At 60.2% G+C, this 27,251-nt stretch overlaps 1 protein-coding gene across 1 annotated transcript in view; it reads left to right on the top strand.

The window, feature by feature from the left end:
- Positions 1-26,418, top strand: part of Cotl1 (coactosin like F-actin binding protein 1) — a 33,248-nt gene extending 6,830 nt beyond the window's left edge. The window contains exons 3-4 of the mRNA XM_027933275.3: positions 10,975-11,132; positions 25,314-26,418. Coding sequence (XP_027789076.1) covers positions 10,975-11,132; positions 25,314-25,424 — 269 coding nt within the window. The 3' untranslated portion in view covers positions 25,425-26,418. The remainder of the gene's footprint in view (positions 1-10,974; positions 11,133-25,313) is intronic.
- Positions 26,419-27,251: the final 833 nt, after the last annotated feature.

Raw genomic sequence — 27,251 nt, 5'->3', positions numbered from 1 at the left:
AAGGCCCCAGAGTGGTGGGGTGGACCCTGAGGACAGCCTAGAAGGGCCAGGAGCGTGAAGGACACACTTTGCGCACACAGCAGTACAACGCGTATACAGTTGGCGGTCTCTATTGTGTGGCCTCACACTTGAATATTTTTTTTTTTTTCCCTCTGAGCATGTAGATTTCAGGAATTTAGGTGAGAAGGGAGGAGAGAGTTAGCCTCAGGGCCTAAGGGCGCTGTGAGTCTGTGGCAGTGCTTGGGACATTGTGAAGCGCAGGCCCTTCATGGTCTACTGAAGAAGGGGCCAGAAGTGATGTTGGATTATCATTATTAAATGGAGCCATGAAGGACTGCTGGCTCCTGGCCTTTGCGGTTTGGGGCAGGATTCGGTCTCCATGGCCTCTTCCCCCACTCACCTGTCTCCGGGACGCCCTGAGCCCCGCTGTGCAATCTTGTTGTGTCACAGACTGTGGGGGCTTTGTGACCGCTCCTGGTCTGTGTTTGTGGCCACGTCTCCTGTGACGTGGTTGGTAGGTGTCCGACTTCTGATAAGTACAGTGTTCCCTGCCAGAAAAGGAGTCCCATAAAGATGAGCTGAATTGAGTCTTCGTTTCTGGAAGCTTCTCAGGCGTTGTGGGAATGTCGTGAAGGTGTTGTGTAGACTTCACAGGTGCCGCAGAGGCCCCGCCGCCGCCCCTCTCCACCTGCCGTGTCCTGGGGCCCCTGGAGCATGGCGCCCCGTGCCCAGCTGTGGCCATCTTCTCATGGCCAAGTCCAGCGGCTCTTTGTCTTTCTTCCACTTTCCTCCCTCCGGCCCCTGTGGGTGACCGTGGTCTGCTGAGGAGATGCCGCCCCTGCCCTGCCCCTGTGGCGACGGCTCAGTTCTCCTTTCTTGCCTCTCCTCTCACTTCCCCCTGTCGGTTCCCCTTCCCCTCCCTGGGCTGAACGTCTGCAGCCTCTGTTTCCTGGGCTCCACCCTTGACCATGGCTGTCTCTTCCAGGACTTCTGCCCTGAGCATCCCCCGCTGCCCAGCCCCGTCTCGGCCCTGTGAACGGGAGTCCAGGCCAGAGGTGGCTCTCAGAGCTTCACTCCAGTGTGTGCCCAGCCCCCACAAGCATTCTGTGGCTTACCCCCTCGGGTCCAAGTGCTTAGACACGACGCGGGGTGCCGGCGCTGGCCAGCTGGCCCTCCCGTGTGTGTCCCAGCACACACAGCTCTGACCTCACGGTGCCCAAATCCAGGCACTGCGTGGGTGCTTCGCCTGGGCTCATCAGGTTCTCCATCTGTAAGGGAACAACGAGGCCCGGACCCGGGGAGCAGGCGTTCTCTCCACCTCACTGACGGTCCCTGTGTCCTTGGAGAGCCCAAGCCCTTGCTGGACACTGCAGTTAGGGGAAGGCGGACTTTGCACCCAGACCTGGCCTGCTGCTCTCAGTCTCCCTGCTCTGAGCCGCCCTCCTCTCCCCCTTCCTGTCCTCTGCTGGGGTCCCCTCTCTGCCTGAGGGCTTCCTCCACCACGCTTTCCCCGAGGGCTTCTAGACACCTGTCAAAGCCCAGGGTAAAGGTCCCCTGCTCAGAAGCCCTCATCTGTGTGCGTGCGCAGTGCTGGGCATGGACCCGGCCTGCACCGCCTCTGAGCTACATCCTCAGCACTTTACGGGGGTTTTTTTTTTTTTTTTTGGTTGAATTTTGGAGTCTTGCTAAGTACTCAGGCGGCCTGGACCTTGTGGTCTTCCTGCCTCAGCTGCTGGGGTGACAGGTGGCCACTGGGGTGACAGGTGGCCACCATGTCACCCTCCCCACTGCGTCGAAGCCCTCTGTACCTTCAGGGTGTTGACCGCATGTGCCGGTGCTGTGCGTGTTCCTCCCTCCGTGGGGAGGTGCTGTGGGGAACCTGGGTCCCCTGGGGGGTGTCCTTGGTGGAGAGTCCCTGACCTCTTGGTTAGTGAGCTCCCAGGTTCCTTCCCCCAGGGACGTGTTTGTTGTCCCTTTGAGGGGCCTGAGTCAGGGGCCGTAGCCTGGCAAGGGGCTTTCCCAGCAAGTGCTGGCATGCCATCCTATGTCTGTGTCTCGGGAAGAGACCTGTACTGCCCAGGTCCACTCTCGGAGGGACTACAGGTGAGCTGTGGGACCTTGGGCTAGTCGTCCAGCCTCGTGCCTCAGGGTCCCTGTAGACAGCTCTGGCAGAAAGGCTCTTCCCGAACCCTGGCCACCCTCTGCTCACCTGTCCTGCCCTTCTCACCTGCATTGTCCTTAGGTAGGGGGCCCCCACAGCTGAACCCAAGGCCAGGACTTGGGTGTCAGTGGGGCATTTGGGAGGTGAACCCAAAAGCAGGAGGTAGGGTGCAGGGAGGGCCCTGTGTAAGTTGGCAACTGGGGGTGGGGTAGGGTGTGTGTGCCTGGGAGGACCCACAGGAGGATGGCACCACGGCCACCCACTCGTGTCCCCCACTGGCTCAGGGGCTCCCTCAGGGGCTGCAGGTCTGCACGGCTCCAGGTGTGTCTGTGGGGTCAGCAGCTGCCAAGGTTTCAGAGACAGGCCCACAGCAGGGCAGAGAGCCCGCCGAGGCTGAGGCCTTGTGTGCCCAGCTGCTCTGAAGCCAGGGGAGGGCTGTGCCCAGGGGCCCAGGGTCAGGAGGGGTCCACTTGCAGCACCCTGCAGCACCAAGGTCCACAGGTGCACGCTGGCGCCCGGGGGCCTGGGCTCTCTGGGCTGGAACCTGGGCTGTTTTGTTCTTCTGCACCTGGAACAGCCCTGCAGTCTGCACAAGAGATAAGGAGTGACAGTCCCCTGAAGTGTTTGAGAGCTGGGTGGCGCCAGAAGGCCCGGCATCCTGTTCCTGTTCAGTGTCTGCAGCGCGAGCCTCCTGGCTGCCACCCGGCCACGTGGCTGCCTTGGGCCTGGCCCAGGTCTTCCCGAGAGCCCGGTTTCGCTGTTCTTCTTTCTGCTTAATTTTATGCGTTTAGCCTCCCTGTCCAGCTCTGAAGCTGGGCAGCAGCGGGGCCCCAGAGGCCTGCTTCTGAAAGCCGGGGTTTTTTCTTGCCATTTAAAGTTTCATGTCATCGGTGCAGCTTGAAAGCCACCTGCCATAGATCCCGTTCTCAGTTCCGCACTGAGTGCGGCCATCTCCCTCCCCCCGGGCACTTATTCTTGTTTTGCCTTGTGTGCGGCGTGGGCTTCCTCCCCAGTAATTAACCTGCCAGTGACCACAGGGCGGCCCCGCCAGCCTCCCCGTGCCAGGAGCCAGCCGAGGCCTTAGCATCGGGATCCTACTCTGCTGTGACACGTACCCCAAGCCTAGTGACCTGAAACGACACAGAGCGACCACCTCGCGGTTCTGGAGGCCAGGAATCTCTCTGGTCTGGGCTTGGCCAGCTCCTCTGGAGGCCCCAGGGCAGGATCTGCTCAGGGGACTTTGCCAGTTCCCAGAGGCCACCGTGTGCCTTGGCCTGGCCAGTGGCTGCCCGTCCTCGCGATGCCATCTCTAGGTCCTGACTCTCTGCCTCCCTCTTCCTCACTTGAGGACCTCGTGATGACCCTGGGCCCACAGATAATCCAGGACGGTCTCCCCATCTCAAGATCCTTGACTCAACCACATCCGCAAAGCGCCTTCTGCCGAGTGAGGTCATGGTCACAGCTCCAGGGGACATGGATGTCACTTGCCCGCCCCACACGTCTACTCGTGGTTTCATTCAACCTACACCCTAGGCCAGTGGGAGGCCCTGCTGTCACCCCCATTTCAGAGACGAGGACACTGAGCTCAGAGATGTGCAGGCACTTGCTGGACAGCACAGAGCTGGGCTCCTGACGCTGCTGTTGCAGACACCTGCAGACACAGCCCGCGAGAGCCGAGCCCAGAGCATGAGGCTCTCTCCTTGAACCCCGAGGGACAGGCCTTGTGCCTGCGTCCCTGGTGGGGTGAGTGTGGCACTTTTTCAGTTTTTTTTTTTTTTTTTGGTGTCAGTGTCTTGGTCCTTGGTGAAGGGGAAGACCCGCCAGGTCCTGGGGCAGTGCCGCTGTTCAACGCCCTGCCGTTCCTGGGCTTGACTTCTGACTGCCCCACTCGGGCCTGCAGGGAGCCCCTTGTCATCTGAGCTGACCTGGAAGTCAGGGTCTCCCTTTTTCTGGCTGTAATTGCACCCTGCTTATAAAATGGGGCTTATTATTCCTGAATGGCAAATAAAAGAAGCCGCTGCCCGGGGCAGGCCAGGGGCACTGGGGCTTCTGGGGAGTGGGGAAAGAACCTGGCTTCAGGCTGGGCAGCCCTGGGGGGACCCCTGGGTGGCCCCACAGTCTCAGACCCTCTGGGCCCTCTCAGCAGGGGACAGACGGGGGCCTGTGCTCACCACGGGGCTCTCGTGGCCTGACCTGGGGCGCTGCCCCGTCTGTTCTTGGCTTGGCCAAACCTGGCTGCCCTGCACTACCCCTGGGATGCCGCCCCCTCTGGGCTGACTCCATGCATTTTCCAACAAGTGTGTGCACCGGAGACCCTCTGGCCACAGCCAGGGACCACCGGGAGCTCCATCCAGGCAGGGATTGGTGAGTGCGTCACAGAGTGTGACCTCGTGGAGGTACCAGAACCCACTGAGTCTCGGCCCGGCGAGGGCGAGGTGCATGGCGTGTGGAGGGCACCTCAGTTTCACATCTGTAAAGGAAAAGAGGCGAAGGGTGACTGAGGGGCCAGAAGACAACTCGGAGCAGGGCCCAGTGTGGGTCCGTGGGCCTCCGTGAGGGGCTGGGTCTCCTGTTCCTTTGGCCTTTGTTCTACACCCCCTGGTGGCTGATGCCCAGGGGAAGCTCTGCCTCTTCTCAGACCTGCCTTCCCCACAGCCACTCACCAGCCTTGGGCCGCAGTCGTCCCTCTCTGCACCCAGCCTGCCTCCCACTGCCTCCACTGGCCCCACCACAGAGGCCTCCATCTGGCGGGTCTCCTTGTCTTTCTCCTGTTCCTCTTCCTGTCTAACCATTTTCAAGGCATGCTGTGTCCCAGGCCCATCCCGAGGGCTTTACTCTGTCAACTGGCGTTGCCTTTCAGCCCCTGTGTGTCCCCCCAGGACGAGGATGGAGACGCAGCTCCTGCTGCTCGCGCCCTGGGTTTGCGTCTGGGCCTCACCGAGCCCAGAACCTCAAGGAGAGTAGAGGTTCCCCGCCGGCGTTAGTGGATGTGGGGATCGTAAGAGCCAGATGAGTCGCCCGGGAATGTGCGTTCTGGGGCGGCCAGCTCCGGGGCCAGTGTGTCGTGGACACCAGGGGAGGAAAGCCCTTGGTATATTCTGTCCCCACTGTGCGGGGCTCCAAGGCAGAGATGGAGAGGCCTGCCCTTGCCTAGAGAATTGGGCATCAGAGAGGGATGCCACTGGGCCATTTTGCACAGCCGGAGAGAGGAGGAGCTGGACCTGCACTGGGCTCCTGGCTTCACGCTCTTCAGGCCGGGAGCAGCTGTGCCTGAAGGCCCACACTCGGGACGCACGTGACAGAGAGCCCCTCGTGCGGGCCTGGCTCCTGCTAGTTGTGCTGCCCGGCCTGGGCCTGCCCTTCTGTTAAGGGGCAGTCTGGGAAGGCCTGTCATTTGCTTTGTCCACACTGGGCCATTTCTGCAGCCTGTTTGCTCCTGCTCCTGGGGGTGGAAGTCACACTTACAACCTCCAGGAGGGGAACGGTTTGGTTCTGATGAAACGTCACCTCCCACTGAACTGAAACGAAGCCGGGAACTGGGCCTGGAAAGCCCCAGAGAAGCCAGAGACGCTGCGCAAGGGCTGTCTGTTGACTCAGAACTGCTAACTGAGCATGTGCGGGGTGGGCACTGTCTGGGAGCCCAGGATGTGCGGGGAGCGAGATCCCTGTCCTCAGGGGGTCCTTTGGAGCCTTTGGAACGCCCCATACCTACCTGAGTGTGCCCGCTGGCCCGTGGCAGGTCAGAACGAGAGGCAGAGCCTGGTGGGGCCGCCCCAGCCTGCCTGCGGAAGCCGGCTGGCCTGGGTTCTGTCGAACCTCCCCACACCCACCTGCAGCAACAGGAGCTGCTTGGCCCTTGCCCTGCGGGCCCATGCCCTCAGAGCCACCCCTGGGCCCAGGCAGCTGATTTCCTGCTGTCTTGGCCGTCCCCGCAGTGCCCGGTGACCGCGGTCCCAGCAATAGCATCTCTGTGTTCCCTTGCGGCCTTCTTTGGCCTGCTCCTCTGCTTCCTGAGAGTGGGATTGTCTTATTAGGCAAAGTCCCTGGGTCACAGATTGTCAGTAAGTGTTTGTCAGAGGATTCGCTGACACCAAAACCACAGTCGCCCCCGCAGTCACCCCGACTCCCGCGCGGGTGGCCCTGAGCGTCTCGCTGTGGATGTTTCGATGTCATACTCAGAGTCCCCCGCGGGGGAGGGGGGTGTTTGAGCCCCTGTGCGCCTTAGTGAGAAGCTGGAGTCGTAGAACACGCTGACTTCCATATTAGGAAGTAAGAGCTGATCGTTTTCTACGAGCCAGCCGTGGGTTGTCGTGGGGGAAGCCTGCAGTTCCGGTGTAATCTGGGTATCCAGATCAGCCGGCTCCCCCGGGCCTTGCTGGAGGCCTGCCTTCCTGTCCTCTGGCTCTCCCGCACTCCCCTCCTCGCGCTCTCTGTCAGACTTGCAAAGCTGGGTCATGGGCGTGTGATGAGAACTCAGTTAGTGGGGGTCACTGGCAAGGCTGCTGCTGGGGTGGCAGGACACAGTGGCGGGCTGCAGGTACAGGGCGCCAAGGCGCGGCCCAGGGGTGACCACGTATGCACGTGCAGGACAGAGGGGGGGAACAGTCTCCCTTCACCTCTGCAAGGAGCAGACCTGGGTGAAAACAGAGCTTCTGTCTCTTCACCAGTGGGTTTTCTTTATTTTTTACATTTTTCAAGATTCTCTCAACACTTGGAGGGCGTGTTTTGTTTCATTCTGGATTTTATCCATCTGGGAAACTAAGGGACTGAACAAGGAGAGGGACGATCGGAGGCCTTTTGGCTCATGTGCGTCCACCCCGGGGAGCCAGATCTGTGCCCACCCAGCCCTGCTTCCTCTGGGGGGAGGAGAGAGGGCCTCTTCCCCTTCTCTTTTGCAGGGCAGTGCCCTTGCCCCACAGCCCCCTGGGCAGCCGTCCGGGAGCCAGCCACTGCATGACCACTGTCCAGCTGCCGCCTTGCTCTGGTGGCAGGAAGTCAGAATTCTTCCCATTTTCTTTCCTGCTCGCTGCGGGGAGAGCTGGGTGGACAGAGGCAGGCTTTGTGGTGTGTGTGCCGTTCCCTTTCCTGAGCTTGTTTGCAGACTCTTAGAGGCTGCAAGAGCAAGGTCAGCTCGGGAGCCGGCTGAAATCTTGTCTGCTCTGGAGCAATTTCCTCCTGGGCCCTTCCTCTTTCCTTTGTCTTGCTCTGAAGTTCAGTGGTGGGTGGAAATTATGAAACTACTCTCTCTTTTCTTTCTGTGGGCCCCAGAAAATTCGTAAGGTGTCTACTGGGTGTCCACCACTGCAAACTAGGCAGAGCAGGGAAAGGGACATCACAAAAAGAGTAGCTAAGAAGATAAAAAAAGACTCGTGCCAAAGTTTGTGGGGTACTCAGGCGGCAGGACCCCTGCTTTTGCTTATTTCTAATTATTTTTCACCTGGTGTGTGCTTTGTGCGGAATGAGGAAAATCATTTAAAGCATTTGCAAAAGCCTGAGAAAGTTGTGCACGGCAGGTTCTCAGTCTCAGGATTGCGTCCCCCTGATAGGACTGGCTGTGGGGACAGCAGCAGAGACTAGAATCTCTTTTGCAAGAAGACAGGGCTCATAGTCAAGTGGACTGGATGCAAGTGCTGTGTGGGACCGGCCGGAAGTTCACCCCTCCTGCGACGACTAGTTTGGGGGCTGGGGGTCCTCGGGAGCTTGGTGGTTGTCTTGGGGGAATTTTGTGTAGCGCATCCTGATGGTTGGCTCTGGAGTTCCAGGAACCCCGACCTCCCCCCCACCTCTCCCCCACCTCCTTGGTGGTCCTCCCCCTTCTCCTGTTCCCTTTTATTGCCGGGCTCAGCTGGGTCCTGCCTGGCCTCCTCTCCTTTGCCTCCTGGCCTTCCCTTGTCATGTCCTGGGTGACGTAAACCTGGTGGGGTCAGGGTGGCCCAGGAGCCATGTCACCAAGGTAACCCCTTGTTGGCCTGGGCTGAGGCTTGGTAGACCAGCTGAGGGTCCAGATGCCTACGGAGCCCTTCCTGCCAACCCTGCAGGGTGGCTTCTCGTCAGGTGGGTGGGCGAGAGGCACAGGGCGCAGGGAACCCTGCACAGCAGCTCTGTCTCCTGTGGGTCTTGGGTGTGGGAGTCAGTGGGCGGATGGTCCCGTGGTCCCGTGTCATGCTCAGGAGCCACCTTCAGGAGCCGCTGTGTCCGCTGGTTCCGTGGGCCATGGTGTTGAGAGGCTAATCCCAGAGCCCCTGCCGGCTCACTCCCTCCCAGGGGAAGGGGTGGGGGAGGGGCTGCACCCTGGCCAGCGCCTGGTCCCCTGGTCCTGGCTCCTCCCCCACCAGCCCTGGAGGGTGGTTCTCACCGCTGGCCCCTCCCATCCTCCCCTTCCTCCTTCTCTAACTCAGGGGCTCTCCAGCTTTGGTGGCATTGGGGTCACCCTGGGGGCTTGTTCCCACATGATTTCCAGTCCCTATCCCTGGTTTCTGAGTCTGCAGGTCTGGGTGCCCCTGAGAGTTCACTTTTTCCCGTGGAATTTTTGGTGGATCCCCCTCGGGAACCGCTGTTTTAGACTTGACCAGTGCCCCAGGGAAGGGCTGTCTGGTGGCTCATCACTTGGGCCCCGGGACGACAGACAGCCAGGGCCGAACCTCCTGACCAGTTTTGTCCACGCGTGTGCACACATGTGCATGCGCGCTCACACGCACAGAGAAGTTCAGCTGTGCTTTTTGGCTGCCGTCCCACATTTCTCTGTCCACACGGGTGCTGGAGAGTGACCTCCCTTCCCAGCGCAGTGACCAGGCTGCTGTCTATTCAGAGAACAAAAGGGGTGATGGCTCTTCCTCTGGCTGCCCGGGCGGTCCTGATGGGCGCTGAAGCCCCTGCAGGGTGGCGGGGAGACAGGCCCAGGGATGCCTCGGCCGTCTGTCCCAGTGGAGCTGAGCGGTGACGATGGCAAGCACTGTGTGACTCTGGCTGCTCAAAAATGTGCTCGTCAGCAGCCCTTCCACCGACCATTGTCAGATAAGCCCCCACAGTCACGCGGTAAGCCAGGTCCCTCCGATCATTTACATGACATCAGCCTGTGGTTCTGGAAGGTTCCCAGTGCCCTGGGGGGGCAGGGCTGTGACTTACTTCTTGTGCGTCTGTCTTATGCTGGGGCCGCGCTGGACCCTCTGGGACTTGGGGTTTCACTGGGCGACTCTCGTCAAGGGTGACAGGGTGATGGCTGAGGCCAGGTGCTGCCAGGATAGACCGGGAGGGTCTGAGAGAGGCGAGGGAGGGGCTTTGGGACCCAGGACGTCCAGGCCCTTGGCTTCCTTGAACACCTCACATGGCCCCTGGGCTCTGGTGTGACCTGTCCAAGGGTGACGTGGGTGTGTCGTGACAACCCGATGAGATGATATAAGCCACGGGGCTGTCCCAGCGTGAGGGGTGGTTACGGTCCATTTGTGTTAGCAGGTCGGTGAGGGGGGTCCTCCTTGAGGAGCCGGGCGCCTCCATTGCCCGGAGGCTGCTGGCTGGGGTCTTGGAGGTGACTCGTGTACTTGGGTGGGACTCAGCATGAAAGGCCCACAAAGACTCCAAGAAGATTAAAAACCAGATTAAAAACCAGACAGAGGCAGCCCCTCCAGGCCCGAGGCTTGGACCAGCGGAGGCACCAGCGGCCTGGGAGCCTCTCCACACAGACCCACTGACCAAGGTTGAGGCCTGTCTCCCAGGGATTCTAATCCTTGACAGTGTGGTTGATCCCTGAGAAGTCCTACAGCCACCTCAATGGCTGACACAGGACAGGTGACTCCAAACCAGCAGCCCTGCACGTGCGGCACCCTCCAGGGAGGAGCTGTGGGGAGGATCTCGGCCCCGGGCAGGTGGGCAGCTGCGGTAGGCTGGACTGAGCCGAGCAAGGTGTGCGGCTCCTCAGGGAAGCCCATTGTGGGGGAAGCCCGAGGGTCCCAAGGGTTCAGGGACACACAAGTCTAGACCAGAGGCTCCCAGCCAGGGATGCTTCTGCCTCCAGGGCACATCAGGCATTTGGGTTGTCACAGTGCGGGGAGGGGTGCTCCTGGGGACTAGTGGGTGGAGCCAGGGATGCTGCAGGACACAGGATGGCCCTGGCACAGAGATGCCCCCCCCCCCACACACACACACATACACACATGTGCCCGCACATGCACTCTTAAAACACTTGAGAACATGGAGTGACATTTTGGCAGTGGATGGGGGACTTAGTGCAGTGGATGGTGGAAGGGGTTTTGGAGCGACTCTAATGAGAGGAGTGTGGCTCATTGGATCAGGACCTCATGCAGACCAACGGGACACCCCCGGGTCATTTAACAAGAATGAGTATGTGACCAGCTCAGGATTCACCAGGGCCTGCTTGTCTAGCCGTAGCTGAGCGTCCCCAGGGGACCCAGGCCGAGGCTCTCCTGCCCCACTGCAGCCGGTGCAGCTGGCTTCCTGACTCCGCAGGGTCTTCCCCGAGTAACGGAGCCTTAAAGATTGAGGGAAGAAGTGCGGGTGAATTTCTGTTCCCCAAATCAGATCCATAATTTGACCTTGATCCTGAGGAGGTTATGGAGATTGCAGCCCGAGCGACCACGGGGGTGTCACGTGACTGCTGTGCTCCTCCCTCCCCACCATGAACCCACACTGACGTGTGAAGTGGGTGGTGGGGTTAGAGGAGGGTGCTGGCCCAGGCCAGTGGTAAGGTCCCCTCTGCCTCCACCTCCGCTGCAGGCCTCTATCTGCTCATGCTCTCCCGCTGCTCCCGGCCCTGTCTGGCGTCTAACCCGGCACCGCTCTCTTTGCCGTTGGCACAGATGACGTCCGTCTGTTCGCCTTTGTCCGCTTCACCACCGGGGACGCCCTGAGCAAGAGGTCCAAGTTCGCCCTCATCACGTGGATCGGCGAGAACGTCAGCGGGCTGCAGCGCGCCAAGACGGGCACAGACAAGACGCTGGTGAAGGAGGTGGTCCAGGTAACCGTCCTGGGTTCCTTGGGGCCGGGGGGTGGCACCTCACAAGGACAGGGAGTGCGGGTGGGTTCCTGGATCTGGTGTGGCCGGACCTGGCACAGTCTCTGTCTCTGCTGTTACTGGGCTGGTTCAGGAGGCCGAGGGGGCGGTGCCTGGTGGGCCATCCCGGCTGTCACGTCACAGAAACATCAGCCAGCTCACAGAGAAGGGCTACCAACGTGGCAGCCGCCACCCGGTCACATTGTGGACGACACCCAGCGGTGGCCATGAGCTCTCCTCTCTGGGCAGTGGGCACCTGCTGGCCTTGTGGTCTGGTGTCTAGAGCGACAGAGGTGGTGCCCGCTGCACACCCCTGGACTGGGCAGCTGGGACGGCCTGTTGGGCTGAGGAAGGGGGCGGGGTGGTGCACCCTTGGCCTGTGCCTGAGCCCCAAGAGCTCTCTTTGTTAGGTTCTGTGTCTTAAGTCTGTTTCATCCTGTCCATTAAAAAAATGGACACTGTTGGAGCCCCCAGGGTCTCTCCTTGGAGGGAGGGTGTGGGGCAGCCTGAGAAAGGGAGGTGGGTCCAAGAAGATGGACAGGGAGGGTGAGAGCACTGCTTCCCAGAGGCTCTCAGGCGCAGAAGGACCCCTCGAAACCTGAGCCAAGGACTCCTTTCCTCCTTCAGTGGGTCTATTCTGTGGTTTGCAGCTTTTCTGTACATCTACGTAGAGCTCTTCCAAAATTAAACTTTGATTTAGAAAAAAAGGAAAGCAGCAGCAGCACATTCCTGTTGCCTCCGTTGCGCACTCACCCGTGGCCAGATGACCCAGCCTCCCCTCCAGGCCTCCCGTGTCCCAGTGTGGCGATAACATTAGCAACAGTGGCTTATCATGTCCTGTGGCTCTCCCCGCCAGCTCCCCTGCCCTGTGCACCCACATCCCTGCTGTGACAGCCTGCAGGTCACCGCGAGTCTGCAGCCTCTCTTAGGTAGCAGAACCCATCAGTTACGTGGCTGCGTGGTCTTCGTAACCCACGTTTTTCTGGTAGCCGGCTGCCCCACTGCCCGAGTGGGCTGTGAGGGACTGAAGGCTCCCCTCTCTTGGCTCTGGGTTTGTTTCCAGTTCTTATTTTTCTAACTAAAGTTCTGACCAGCACTTTAGGACACACAGCCCTTTCTCCCTCCTGTGGGTGGTTCAGAACGCGGTCCCAGGAGGGACTCTGCAGTGGGTCCGTGTGCCCACTGTGGTTGTCGGGGGCCCCCTGCCTGGGACAGAGGACAGCTCAGTCGTTTCACTGATCAGCATCCTGGTTCACACTGGCCCTGGGGCCTGCAGGACCCGGGCCCTTTCCAGCCCCAGCGAAGAAACCTCGTGCTCCCTGAGCCTCTGCAGAGCCTCCGCTGAACCCGGACTCCTGTCCCTTGGTTAAGTGGGCAGCGACCCAGGTTGACCCCGGGGCTTGAGTCTCTGGTGGGAACCTTCCCGTGGGCCAGGAGTGATGATTCTTACATTTGTGACCTCAAAGAAGTTGAAGCAGAAAGGGGAGCTGCCTGGGTCCAGGACCCGGGAGGCAGGGCTCGGCTGGGGGTGTGGCAGGAGCCCCTTGTTCCCTGTCTTCCCTTAGGTCTGGTTTCCTCTGGGTCGACCAGCAGGCTGGGCCTAGCAGGAGAACCATCCCACTGGGGCCGCCCTTCCAGGGCAGGATGGGGGTCCTCCCTGGGTGCCAGTCAGTGCCTTAAGAGGACCCCATTGGCCCAGCTGGCGTCACGGGCAACCTGTGGGGCTGGGAGACGGGGTTCGTGATAGGCAGCCCCGTGTGACCCTGCTGTTCACAGGGATGCAGGCAGCAGGAGAGGCAGGGTGACCGCCCAGGCAGGGGTGATGGCTCCGAGCAGCCAGGAGGCTGCCCTGAGCTACAGCGGTGGCCACTGTCACTGCATGTCTCAGTTCCGCATTTTCAAATGTCAGTTATCTGAGCCGAGGCTCCGGGGCTGTGCCTGGCACCCAGCTGCCCGGAAGAGGGTGAAAGTCCAAGGGCAGCCTGAGCTGTAGGAGGCTTCCCTTTTATGCTCCAGTCATCAAGGGGACCCTGGGTGGCTGTAATGGTTCTTTCCACACTTAGTAAACTCGTGCCGGGACTGGCTGGTGTCACACGCCCCTCTGCTTATTTAACAGGGACTCGGATGCTCTCTGAGGGTCCTTCCAGATGGATCTGGGTCTGGGGTGGGTCTCTCCCCTGTGGCGCAAGATGGTGACGAACCTTAACCGCAGCAAAGCCTGATGCCACACCGCTGTGCTGTGTGCAAAGCTGGGCCCTGGTTGGGGTTGCTGGAGTCGAGGGCAGGTCTCTGGGCCACTGCCTGTCTGGCTGTGGTTGTCCCTCCTGCCCAAGCCTCAGGTCCCCATTTGTAAATCGAGGAGCCGAATGGGTTGACCTGCTGTGCTCGGGTCTATTCTGAACCATTCCGAGCGATTTTCTCTTCTCAAATGTGCTAGTTTGTTTTCAGAGGCACTGTCCCTCTAACGGGACCTCGCTTCGCGTTGGCAGAGAGGCAGTGTGGCGCAGTGGCCTGGGGGAGAACTTCAAGCCCGATGGCCTGGGTTCATGTTTGGGCCTCATCACTTACAGTGTGGCCTCAGACACGTGGCTTGCCCTCTCTGAGCCTCAGTCACTTAGTCAGAAGCAGGCGTGAGATGGTAGCTGCCTCTTGGAGTCACGGTGGGGGTTAAACAGGCAGATGGAGGTCAGCGCTCTGGACGGGGCTGGACACCTGGAGCAGCAGCTCTCATTCTGGGTTTTCCCATGTAGACCCCACAGGGAGGGGGCTGGGCAGGAGGTGATTCTGCACTGTGACCGTCTCCGCAGGAGAGGTGGCTGCGTGTGTTGAGCCCCGGGCTAGGTGTCCTATTTGTCACCCATACTGCCCAGTGTCTTGCCAAGGGTTTGCAACACAGTCTCAGCCTCAGCGACACAGGAAGGGCCTGGCCCTGCCCCATCCAGCAGTGCCGACTCCAGGCAGGCCCTCCTCCCTCTGTGGCCACCACACAGTGACATCAGCACCTGGGGAAACCAAGGCCCAGAGCAGTGGTAGGACCCAAGGCGACACTGGACACTCGGCAGAGCTGGGGCCGGATTAGAATTCCAGAGTCCCACCCGGGCCGCTGGCCGAGACACACCTACAGCCGGGAAGACAGGACCGAGCCAGGCAGCTCCCCAAGGCCACGGGAGCAGAGTCCGTGGGAGAGCTGGGCCGGCCAGGGACGCTGGGCGCGAGTCCTGGGAACGGCTGGCTGGACAGCATGCACGACTGCTTCCAGTGCCATCTGCTGCAAACAAGGGCCCAGCGGTGCCCAGGGCAACACTCCCGCCCCATTGTTCTGGGGCTGCCGGACCCTGGGACCATGCGGTGGCCACTGGTGGGGCCTGCCCAATGCCTGCCGGGCCGCAAGAGCTGAGCCGCCTGCTCGCGGTGATCATGCCTGTCTGGCCACCTGGCCTGACATGGGCGCCTTTTATTTATTTTGAACACGTGCTCATTCCTGAGCCCAGTCTCCCTGGGTGAGATCGGCTCGAGGAGGACGGAGGCCGCTTCCCCCACCCCAGGGGTGCAGGCGGCAGGGACAGGCGTGAGGGACAGGCTATGGGGATGGGGTGCGAGCTGCAGGCCAGGGTCTGCTCTGCTGCTTCTGATCCTGCGCAGGACAGGCTTTGTCCAGGATCCTCCCACTCACCCGTGGTCAGATGACCCAGCCTCCCCTCCAGGCCTCCCGTGTCCCAGCGTGGCGATAACATTAGCAACAGTGGCTTATCGTGTCCTGTGGCCTCCACTCAGAGCCTTTCCGCCTACCCTGTCGCTCGTCCTGCACAAGGCCAGGCTCCGTCTTCCCGTCTTGCAGGTGAGGAACTCGAGGCCCGGGAGGTGGAGTAAGGAAGTCCAGTCCCAGTGCCGGGACCCAGACCCTCTTGCCCCAGCACAGTCCAGCAGCGTCACCTCAGCAGTGCCAGTCCCCACAGCGCTCCTTCACCAAGAAAACCCTTCCAAGGCCAAGGGCGTGCGCTGCAGGAACTCTTGTCTCGCAGGCTCGGGTTTTATCGGCAAGTTCAAGGCTCTGAGAAGTCCTGTAGAAACAGACCTTTGACGTCTGATTTCAGGCGACAAGTTCTTGATCTTTTGTAAAAGTGAGACATTTTAAAACTGGAAATTGAACTTGGTGGCTCACTGTTTAACTTTTTTGATATTTTAGCTCCATTGACTGACCTGTGGCCTCAGGACCCTTGTTTGAGTAATCCTATCTCTGGAATCTCTGTGTTCTCACTTAGGAACAAAGAATGTGAATTTTCATGGAGGGGGTTAGAGGAAGATAGTGGCTGTGACAAGAGTCTCTCCATTTGGGGGCCTGGTGAACTCCTATTCGTCCCTTAAAACCCCGACTCTTGCCCTGCTCCCCCGCCAGCCTTGACTGGTACAGAACTGACCATCCTGGACTGTTTCTATTGTGGTTAGGATTCCAGGGATTCTAATTAAGTGCCTGACTAGACAGTGACCCCCGGGGCAGGAGCCCTGGCTGCTTTATCCCACAGCACTCTGAGCGCCTGCAGGGTGCCGCGGCGGGCACGGGAGGCCCAGCAAATGAGGCCCTGAATCTGCTCCCGTGGCCTCTCTGTGCCTCTCTCACGGAAGCAGAGAAGCTCAGCGGCTCCTCTTTTTGCTGAGTTGCTCTATTTGGCTGGAGTTTCCCGAGGCTCTGCTTTCGTTCCGGGAAGCGGAGGTCGAGCTGCAGGGCAGCGGGTGCCCACACCCTCCGCCACCCCGGCAGCTGCTCCGCGCAGGGCCCCAGAGCTGCCGGCTCCTGGGACGTCGGGCTCTTCTCTGCTCCCACAGGGCTCAGCTGTTTGTTGTCACCCGGGCTGTTGTGCTCCCTCAGGCCAGTCCCTGGAAAGGCCCGTGTCCTTTGTGGGCCTCTCCTGGGGCCTGGGCGCAGGCAGGGCGTCTCCTTGCCCCGTAGGTTGTCTTCAAACACAAACTGGCTGACTGGAGGCAGGGAGCGCGGGCAGCCCTGAACAGAGGGCCCGGCGCTGGCCTTGTCACTGGGGGCTCGGTGCTGGCAGTCCCCCCAGGGCACAGATGGAAAGGGGAGAGGACCAGCCCTGGGGCCAGGGGAGTGCCCAGGTGGGGCTGGATGGCGGGGAACAGGGCTTGTTGGGAGGACAGTGGGAGGCCCAGGAAATGTCCCCCCAGAGAGCATGCCCAGATGGACCCCAAACCCACATCCCGTGGCTTTAGACAGCAAAGTGCTGCCCGGGGGGTTGCGGCCAGGCCGCCCCTTGCCCACTGCAGCCCCTGCGCTGCCCGCCTGAAGTGGGGCTGGCCGTGTCACACAGCAACAGCTGGCCTCCTGACACTGTCCAGTGGCGCACACCTAGCGAGGAGCACGGGAGCAGAGCCAGGCCTTGCCCCACATCCGGGCACCCGAGTGTGCAGCGCCACATGGCGAAGACTCCGTCCTCCGTCCTCCGTCCTCCGTCCTCCGTCCTCCGTCCTCCGTCCTCCGTGGGGCTTTTCCCCGTCCCCTTCCCGGCGCACACTTGGGTCCTCCTCTGGTCATCGGCTGTCCCTGGACCTCCCTTCTGGAACAGCCCGGCCGCTAGGCCTCCTGCGCTGCTCCTCTCCCAGGACTCTGGGCTTCATATCTGTGTGTATTTGCAGAACTGGGGGGACTCTGGGTTTTAGAAACGCTCAAACGGACGCACTAAAGGACCCCCAGGGTCTCTGCTCGTTGTTGCGGGGCCCCGGCCACGGGTTGTTCTTGTCACGGCAGAGGCTGTCCCTCCCCTACCCGACGCTGCGCAGGTGCTTAGTGCCTGGTCTTGGTGGCCCACCCGGGTCGTGTGAGTGGACGCAGCGCAGCACCCACCCTGTGCCCTGGAAGGGTGGGTGCGCTCCTCCCATGAGGACCTTGGCCTGGGCGGTGCCGATGCTCTGCCCCGGCCTCCGGTCTCCGTAGTGGGATGTGACTCTACCCATGGTGGCGCGTGCCTGGTGTGTACGAAGATGGTCACCTGTCTACTCAGGTGGTGTTGACATTGGAAACAGCCTGTCATTCACTGGCAGACGGTGAACATCTTTGAGGATATGTGTTGACATTTAAAAAAATTCTGTTCAGTGATTTGGGAGAAATTCCCAAATGTGGGTGTGGCTAAGGAATAAGAAACGGTAGTGGGCAGGAGTTGGAGACCAAACTGGACTTAGTCTCCAGATCATCAACTGAGCAGCAGGCGGGGGCTCTTTGGAGCTCCAACTGGGGTAGGAAGGGTCCTGAGGCCAGGTCTGGACCCTGTGGGTTACGTGGCAGGACTGACCTGTGCTCCCTGCCGTGGGCACAGGAGGAGGGCGTGGAGCCTGCTTCTGGCCCTTCCGCCGCCCGTGTGCCAGGTGAAGGAGTACAGCCGTGGCCAGGTGGAGTCCGGCTTCTGTGGACATCTGGCTTCAGGAAAGCCGAGGGCTGGGTTCAGGCAGCTGCCCAGAGGCTCGGGGTGCCCTGCTCAGGGGGTGTCACACCTGCCTGCCGCCCTTCGCTGATCTTGCCCTGTGCCCTCAAAGTGTGACCTGTACCTTGTTCTGTCTTTTTCTCCCTCCCTAGTGCAGCAGGGGCATGTCCCTCTGAGCCATCAGGGCCACGCGGGTGCCTTTGTCCCCAGATCTGTCCATGCTGGTCCGTGCCATTCTGATCTGTTTCCCCCTCATCTGTGGTGACTCATGCTGATCAAGAACCTGCTCTTTCTCAGTAAACGACACCGTGCTGGTCGGGACTAAAGGCCTCAGCCAGTCACCAGGGCACTTTAGAACAGGGGAGGTGGGTGGCGTGGGGCGCGGGGGCGGGACACTGTGCACTTTCTGGGCTCTGCTCCTGGGAGGTCGGCCTTTCCCTGGCAGGAGGTGGAGGCCAGGGACCCACGGCCTTTCTTGGGCACGCCAGGGCCTCGGCAGTCGTTCGTCTTCCCCGCTGGGGGAGAAGGCGTGAACGGTGGGCAGCGTGTGCCTCTGTGCCTCCTGCCCCCTCGTGCTCTGCGGCGAGAGTCCTTTCCTGCACTTCCTTTGCGAGGGCTGGGCTGGAGCCACTCACAGCCTTAGCTTGAGGGCTGTGCTCTGACCCCAGAGCTGACTGTCCTACCTCAGCCCCCCCGCTGCCCCTTGGATCCTGGGGTCCATGGTGGACACTTGTCCACGTGTCCAGGGGCTTGGGGAAAGGCTGGCCGGCCCTTTCATCTGGCTCTTGCCTTTAACAGAGATGGACACCGGGGCCCACGGCCACTGAAGGCTTCCTTCAGAGCACCAGAGCCCTTGCTTCTCGTTTCCCGTCTCGGAGACGACCGACCGTGGCTCGATTCTGACGATCTCTGGAGGGTGTAGGCATTAAAGGGGGCCAGAGGCCCGCAGGCGGGAGCTGCTCCGTGGATGGGTTTGGGGGAGAGTGACCTGTGAGCTCTCACTGCCCTCGGGTGGGGTGAGGACCACTCTCCTCGCCTGCGCTCCTGACACCTCAGAGACCCCTGCGCCCCCTCTCCTCCCAGAACTTCCCTACCCCAGGCCCTGCCCACTGCTCAGGAGGCCCCAGGGCCCACGGGTGCAGAGGGGAAGACCCAGCAGGGGCCCTGGCGGGTTCCTCCCTGTTCTCCCATCTGTGCCCTGGGCCCAGCTTTGGGTTTGCAGCTGGATTCTCTCTCCACCAGGGTGGGAGAAGCCAGCATCACTGCCCCGGCCTGCGGAGGAGCTCTGGGGACTGCCCTGTTAAACAGCAGGTGTCGGGGTGGAGAGAGAGGAGGCCAGGAGAGAGAGGAGACCGTGCTGCCTGGGCCTCGCTCCGAGCAGTTGGGAGAACTTCTGTTATCTCCAGGTCCCTGCAGACTGGAGGGTGGCGCTGGCTCGCCAGGCCTCATGGGACACCTGCTGTGTACTCCACACTTGACCAGTGCGCAGTCCTGGGCACAGTCCTCAGGCCCTCACACGGCCCTGGGGGCAAGCGCCATCACTGTCCCCATTTACAGACGAGGAGACTGAGGACTGGGAAGGTCAAGTCCCTGGGGAGGGCCAGGCTGCAGGGACAGCCGTCCCTGTTTGTATTGGTCCAAAGCCCCCCAGCTCAGCACACTTCAGGACTAAGGCTGGGTTTGAGCCCAGCAGTCGGGAGCCCTTTAACAATGGGATGATTTAAAACCCAGCAGAGGAAAATATTTGCGCCCTGTTTCAAACAGTCTTGCAAATAGATGCTCGGCGTGCGTGGCACGGAGCCCTGCTGCCTAACCCGGGTCCTCTGCCAGATCACCTTCCTTCCGCAGGAAAGGAGCCCGAGGTCTGTTTTGTCACTTTGAGGTTTGAGCATGTATGTCCCTGGTGGGGACAAACTTGCCCCAGTGTGGCAGTCCGTGCTTCCAAACCATTTTGATGGAGGCCTAAGCTGGTGAGTCATGCTTAGCCAGAGGCCCTTCCTCCTTGGAAAAGTCCCTGTGGTAAAAAGAAACTGACTAGAAACTGCAGGAGAGGGTCACAGTGCTCCTGGGCAAAACAAGGACAGTCCTCCCAGGCCACAGAGGCAGTGCGCCAGACAGGTCCTGTGGGCCGCCCTGCGGCCATGATGTGGGCAGGAGAGGGGCAGTTGGACATCCGGAGCACAGTGGATGGCAGAGGAGAGAACAGGCCTGGCTCCTGGGGCTCGTGCCCAGGGCCCCTGCCGTGCAGTTGCTGTGTCTTTGGGCTCCCTCTCTCTTCTCGTTGACCAACATGCATTTACCGAGAGGAAATTGCACACATCGCAGGTGCGAGGCTCGGTGGATTTGCATATTTCTAATTTCTCTTGTGAAGAGCCACCCAGAGGAAGCCGCCGCCACTCCCAGCCCCCTGGGCCCTCAGGCCCGCCAGCCCCTGCCTGCCCAGTCCCGCCAGCTCCACGCTCAGGGGTGAGAGGCCCTTCCCCGTGCTGCTGTGCCTCCCGCTCCTCGTGTCCAGCCTACACCTGGCTGTCACGATCGGTGATGTCACACATTGGTCACGTGTTGAAATGAGGACATTTTGGCTGCACCGGGTCAGGTACAATGCCATTAAACTCAGTGCCCCCTGTTTCTTTTCCACATTTTTCATTGTGGTCACCAGGACATTTAAGTCCCCTGTGTGTCTTCAATGCTCTAGACACCAACGTCCTGCTGAATAAGGACTTGTTCTGGTTCTCCCCACCTGCCTCTGGCCCCACAGCTGTTTGGTGGCAGGTTGAGGGTGCCGGGGACAGTGGCCATGTGTGAGCAGGTGTGAGCGTGGCCAGAGGTGGCCGTGTTGCCAGACATGTCCTCTGTGGTTTCCGGCCAAGGCACAGGCCCGAGGCTCCCTACAGGCACCTCTGTCTCTGTGAGGCCCCTCTGGTCTCCGTGAGGCCCCTCTGGTCTCCGTCAGGCTCCTCTGGTCTCTGTCAGGGTCCTCTGGTCTCCATGAGGCTCCTCTGGTCTCCATGAGGCTCCTCTGGTCTCCATCAGGCTCCTCTGGTCTCCATGAGGCCCCTCTGGTCTCTGTCAGGGTCCTCTGGTCTCCGTGAGGCCCCTCTGGTCTCCGTCAGGCTCCTCTGGTCTCTATCAGGCTCCTCTGGTCTCCGTCAGGCCCCTCTAGTCTCTGTCAGGCCCCTCTGGTCTCCGTGAGGCCCCTCTGGTCTCCGTCAGGCCCCTCTGGTCTCCGTGAGGCCCTCTGGTCTCTATCAGGCCCCTCTGGTCTCTGTGAGGCCCCTCTGGTCTCCGTGAGGCCCCTCTGATCTCCGTCAGGCCCCTCTGGTCTCCGTGAGGCCCCTCTGGTCTCCGTGAGGCCCCTCTGGTCTCTATCAGGCCCCTCTGGTCTCCGTGAGGCCCCTCTGGTCTCCGTGAGGCCCCTCTGGTCTCTATCAGGCCCCTCTGGTCTCCGTGAGGCCCCTCTGGTCTCTATCAGGCCCCTCTGGTCTCCGTCAGGCCCCTCTGGTCTCCGTGAGGCCCCTCTGGTCTCTGTCAGGCCCCTCTGGTCTCTGTCAGGCCCCTCTGGTCTCCTTGAGGCCCCTCTGGTCTCCGTCAGGCCCCTCTGGTCTCCGTGAGGCCCCTCTGGTCTCTGTCAGGCCCCTCTGGTCTCCGTGAGGCTCGTCCGCCCTGCGCTGTCGCCTCTCAGCTTCTGCTTCATTTTGGAAACGCACTGATCAGCCCACTCCCTGGGCGTTGGCCACCCCTCTCTGAGTCCTCGTCCAGGCGCGGCTGAGCGGCTGGTGGGAGCGGAGGTGGCGGGGTTCTGAGGTCGGTGCCTCCATCAGACACATTGAAGACAATGTCCAGAGCCACCCATGAGCGGGAAGCACTGAGTCTGCCTTGTCCACCTTGGGGCCGTGAGCCTCCTGGGCAGGAGAGGCCTGCGCCCTGTGGGAGGAAGAGGAGCAGGCGCCGCATCTGGGCCTGGCTCCTAGGCTGTGTTGGGAGCCAAATGCTCTTCCTTCCGGGCGCCTCTGGCCTGCTTGTCCCTGTGTGTGGCTGGACTGTGCACTAGGTGACAGTGGGAGCCAATCCTGAGGGTGGTGGATCAAGATGGAGACACCTTGGTTGAAAGGTGCTGAGGTCACTGCGGGGCACAAAGGGTGGGAAGGGGTGGGCAGTTCACAGAGACGGGGGCAGCTGGAGGGTACGGGAGGGGAGTGGACTCAGGTGGAAGGAGGGGAGGCGGGCAGGGCCGTCCACCAGCCGCATGGGAGCGCCACGCGGCGCCCCGGTCCCCTTCCTGCCCTGCTGTCTGTGCTGCTGTCGAGACGGGGGATGTGGAGGAAGCCTATCCCTCTCTGGTCAGCTGCAGGCACCTTTCCTGGACCCAGCGTCAGAGCAGCGTGGGCTGCAGTGGGCCCTGGGTCCTGCCCCGTGACAGGGGAGCAGGCCCAGATGGGTCAGCCCAGCTGGGCTGCTGTGCTGACCAGCTCAGGTGTGAACAGGGTTGGCAGGTCTCCCCTGAGGCAGGGCTGCCGAACTCCCCCAAAGAGAATTCCGTTTCCCTGGGACCTTGGCCATGGACACAGCCCTTGCCTCAGAGGCGTCCAAATGCCCGGCATGGTCTTTAGAAAACGCTCAGCAGAGCAAGGCCACCCCCTGTCTTTCTTTCTATCTATTTATTTATATATTTTTTGTACTGGGGACTGAAACTGGGGTACTTAGCCTCCGAGCCCCAGCCCCAATCCTTTTTATTTTGAGACAGCATCTTGCCAAATTACGAGGCTGGTCCTGAACCTGCAATCCTCCTGCCTCAGCCGCCCAAGCTGCTGGGATTACAGACAGTCACCGTCACCGTCACCGTCACCGTCCCTGGCTGGACTCTCTCTCCCATGGCCTCACTCTGCTGTTTCCCTGAGGACAAGAGATCCGAGAGCAGGGGACGCTGGGGCCCTCCTTGGTCCGGGCCCTGGAGGATTTGCTGGGCCTCTGAATCGCCCCCTGTTCTCTGTGGAGAGGACAGCGTGGCCCTGGGGCTTTCAGAGCACAGGGTTGCTTCCTACGCCCTTTTGCTTGTGTAACTTGGAACCTGTTTTTTTTTTTTAATCTTTTATATTTAAACCTGTTTTTCTGGCTACGGGGCTTGGGTTGCTTTCTGTGTTGTGGTCTTGGGACTTGGTGGTTTTTTAAAAGGGAATTTTGTTCCTTTACACTTATTGTTATTCAGTTCTTCTAGACCCCGCTGCTGTTTGCTGCTCACTGTGGTCGCGACCTGGTTTCCCTGCGCTGGGGTTTCAGGGGGAGCCGGGCACAGCTCCAAGCCCGTTTCACTTTATAGATTTCTTAGACCTTATTCCTCCCTAATCTAAGTCTCTTAATAGTTAACTGCCGCAAACACCCAGCGCTCCTAGTCTTGAGATACGTGGCTATCTCCAGGAGGGGAACTTTGAACCTCCTGTGGCCGTGGCTGGAGGGGGTGGGCTGCCCCTCCCTGAGCCGGGCTGGTGGGGAAGAGGCTCTCAGTGTCCTTCCTGGCCCGCAGGCCCCCTTGCCTTCTCTCCTGCTGGTCACAGATGCACACGTAGCAGCTTTTGGTGGGAGGGAAAGGAAAGGTATACAGGAAGTTCTGTGTGGGTAGGGTGAGTCTTGGCTCAGCCCCTGACCCTTATCTTAAAACCGTAAAAGGCTAACAGGGAGGTCAGGTGGCGGAGGTGTGGGGTTGTGGCTGGCACCTGTCGGCAAACACTGACCGCCCCTCCCTCCCTGTGGGTGCTCCCGGAGGCTCTGCTGGGCACGTGGTTGGTCTGTAAGCTGTAAAACTTGGGGGTTCTCCTGGCTGGTCTTCTGGGGATGGCAGTGTTTTGTTTTTTAATTGACATGAGGTTCACTTGTCATAAAATTAACCGTTTTGAAACGTGCAGCCCCGTCCTGTTCCCAGCTGCCTCCACCACCCAGAGGAGCTGGCCGCTCTGTACCCAGCAGACCCTCCGGCTCTGTGACCCCAGCAAGGGGTGCAGCCTTCAGCCTTGGTTTTCGGCCCTTAAATGGAAACAATATTGATCCCTGCAAAGGATATTTTTTAAAATGGCATCGATCATATCGATCATCTCTTTAAAACAGCTTTAATTTATGTATCACCAAATCAGCGTGTGCTTTTGTGTAATTCAGTGACTCAGTGAATCTCAGACTTGTGCGGCTCCATCCAGTTTTAGAACATTTCTGTCATTTCCTGTCCCCACCTCCAGCCCCTGATCACCACCGACTGCTTTCTGTCTCCGTGGATTCACCTGTTTTGGACAGGGCACGTGAAGGGAACCGGACAGTAGGTGGCCTCGCCCACTGGTGTGTCACTGGGTGACAGCGTGTGTTCTGGGCTCAGCTGCCTTGCGATGGGCTGGGCTTTGTTCCGTTCTGTGGCTGAGTGACGCTCCTCCGTGTGGACAGGCATGTTTTGCGTCTCCTGCGGGCACCCGGTTGTCCACTCCCGGGCTGTGCACGTCTGGGTACAAGTGTTCCTGCGGCCGTGCGCTTTCGCTTCTTCAGGACAGGACTCCTGGGCCCCTCTGCTGGGTCACGTCGGGGTTTGAGAATCGCATTGGTGGTGGGGGTCAACCTCGGCCTCCGCACAGCGCACCACACACAGCACATCACACACAGTGCCCAGTAATGCTGCTGGCCACTGTTTACGTTGTTTCTTTTTTTATTTTGAGACAGGGTCTCACTAAGTCTGTTAGAGCCTTGCTAAGTGGCTGACGCTGTTCTTGAACTTGTAGTCCTCCTGCCTCAGCCTCCTGAGTCTCTGGGATCCCAGGTACCACCACACCTAACTACCTTCATTCCTTACAAACAGTTTTATCTGGGTGATTTTCTGACCTGTGGACTTATTTGTATTTTTGGTGGCTTTCTCTGTAGTCCTCTATCAGTGTCCTGAGGTTTCCTATGGCCACTGAAGTCTTAGGATCCACATATAGAATAAGCTGTGTGTCTGCAGGGCTCGGGGTTACCTGGTAGGACAGAATCCTGGCTTCACCTGTTCACATCAAGAGCATCTCTGAGTGCTTCACATGTGCCAGGCCAGGGGCCAGGGTGACTGTACCCTTTGTCCCCAGGCCCTGTGGCTTGGCCTTATGTTTGTTGAATGAATGCAAACAAAGCTGCTGCCCTCAAGGAACTGCATGTGGCTGCAGGTTGGACACCCAGACTGGGATCACCAGCCCCTGTGTCACTGTGACTCACAGTGGCCAAAGCCAGCTTTTGAGAGCCAGCCGTGCCGGCCTCTTCCCAGCCTGGTACGAGGCAGCATGATGCTGATGTCACCTAGAGGGCACTGACTCAAGGAGAGGGGCAGCAGCCACAGACCAGCGCGTCCCCTTTTCTCTTCTTCGTCCCTTCCTTCTCTTGGGGAGCCTGGTGCTGGCCGTTGGCAGCACCGCCCGCCTTGCCCGCCTCACCCGTCACCCCCTGAGCAGCTGGGTCTGTGCAGATGAGGAAGGCCACTCGCAGAGTTGAAGGGACTTGCCCAGGGGGACACAGCCAGGAGTGACAGAGCCTGAAGTCACACCCGTGTGGCCCAGCTCCGTGGTCCAGGGGGACGCAGCACCCCTACTTACCCTTCTCTGACCTCCGGTGCAGGATTCTGCCTCGGCGTCCCTCTCTGGTCCCCTGTGAGCCACCCTGGGGCAAACTTCCAGCTCGGCACCTGACCCGAGCTCTGTGTTTTTACCTGTCTCTGCAGAATTTTGCAAAAGAGTTTGTGATCAGCGATCGGAAGGAGCTGGAGGAAGATTTCATCAAGAGCGAGCTGAAGAAGGCGGGGGGCGCCAACTACGACGCCCAGGCCGAGTAGCCCTGCCCGCCCCGCCCCTGCCAAAGCCACCCGCCTGCTGCCGGGGAGGGGACGGCGGCCTCACCCCCCCCACCGCCCGCCAGGAGAGGAGAAGGATGCGAGCCCCCGCCCGCCGCCCCAGCCCACCGCCCCAGCCCGCCGAGCCCCCGCCCGCCCCCCCGCCCCGTGTCCTCATGGAGCTCATGGATCATTCCGTCTTCGATTTTCTTTTTCTTGTTTCCCCTCTTTCTCCTTCTAAAGAAAGACCATTTTGAGAAAGGTCACGCAGGTCATCAGACCTGAGGAGTGCCCGCAGTGGCCCCCTCCCCGGTGTCCCTCCCCCGCTCCCTGGCGGGCACCGTCTTGGTTTGCCTTGGTGGCTCCTGCTTGCCACCCAGCTGGCCGCCGTGCCTGGGCCGACCGCAGCCTTCACGAGCATACTCCTTCGCCATCCGCGGGCTCAGGCTCCTGGGACATGCGCTGGGCCCTCATCCCACCACCATCCAGAGTCTCACGGAGAGGAGTTTAGGTCTGGCTCGGACCGAACTAGAAGTGATAAAATTTGCCTTAAAACTTGCCTGGCGGTGACTTTGCCATGTGGTCTGACCCTACCTGGTCCCACTCTTTTGACTCAAATGCCTTCACGGCATGGGAAAGGTCTGAGTCCAGGGAGGGAGCTATCCGGGGCTCCCAGAGTGACCAGGACTCAGGGAGAGAGGCCCGGAGTGCAGCACGGGGACCTGGGGACCGGGGAGAGCCTGCTCTGCAGCCTGGCTGGGGTGCCGCCCAGGGCCCGCCCACCGCCTCCAGGAAGGCTGTTGGCGTCCTAGGTCCACCCCACAGCTTCAGGATGGCTCTGGCTTGGTTCTTCATGGGCACATTTTATACCGTAGCTCCTTTTCCTTCTTTCCTTGCTCTTTTCGTTTTGGGGAAGAAAACTGTACTGGACGGGGGTTGTGAAGACGCCCCCCGCACTCAGTTTACAGAAATAAATGCGTTGTGTTTTTCAAAAAGAGTTCCATTTTCCGATTTGTCTTACCGTCTCTTTACCGTGAAAACAAGGGCGACCTCAGCCTTTATCCCAAAGAAGTAGAGTCAGCGTAGGATAGCGACACGTGCACAGCCGTGTTTACCGCAGCACACTCACAACAGCCAAGCTGTGCAGCCAGCCCCGGTGGCCATCAGTGGGTGGGTGGCCATCAGTGGGCGAATGGATACAGAAAACGTGGTATAAACACACAATGGAGTCTCACCAGCCATAAAGAAAAATGAAATTAAGTCATTTGCAGGAAAATGGATGGAACTCGAGACCATCATGTGAAATAAGCCAAACTCAGAGGGTCAAGAGTCAGTCATGTTTCCTCTTGTCTGTGGAAGCTCGAGAGGAAAAGGAATAGGAAGTTGGGGGTGGGGGGTTCGTGAAATGGAATGGAGATTGGTGGAGTGAAGGAGGGGGACTAAGGGCTGGGAGGGAGGAGGAGGGGGAGAGGAAACACCGCAGGGTGATATCAGCCAAACTGCTGCCCGTGTGCGTGTGTGGATGGGTGACAGCTGCCACCTGTGTTCAGCTACAATGTATAGTGAAGGATGTGGGGAAACGAGGCTGACGGCTGTCATATGGGATTTAATAGGCATCCAGGGATCTACTGGGGCTGGACACGTTCGAGTTTAGTAGCTTATTTAATTCTCAACAAGCATAGAAATGGGTGCTGCCAAATAGCCAGGGCATGGACACGGACTGGGTGTGTCCCTGGCGGTGGGTGAGGGTCCCCGGGGGATTCGGAAGCCCATGGGAGGCCTCCGTCCCACAAGGGGACAAGGGCCCAGGCTCAGGCACCTGCTTCTGTC

Source organism: Marmota flaviventris, chromosome 18 (genome assembly GCF_047511675.1).
Source record: "Marmota flaviventris isolate mMarFla1 chromosome 18, mMarFla1.hap1, whole genome shotgun sequence".
NCBI lineage: Eukaryota > Metazoa > Chordata > Mammalia > Rodentia > Sciuridae > Marmota > Marmota flaviventris.
This window is presented reverse-complemented; position numbering and strand designations above follow the sequence as displayed.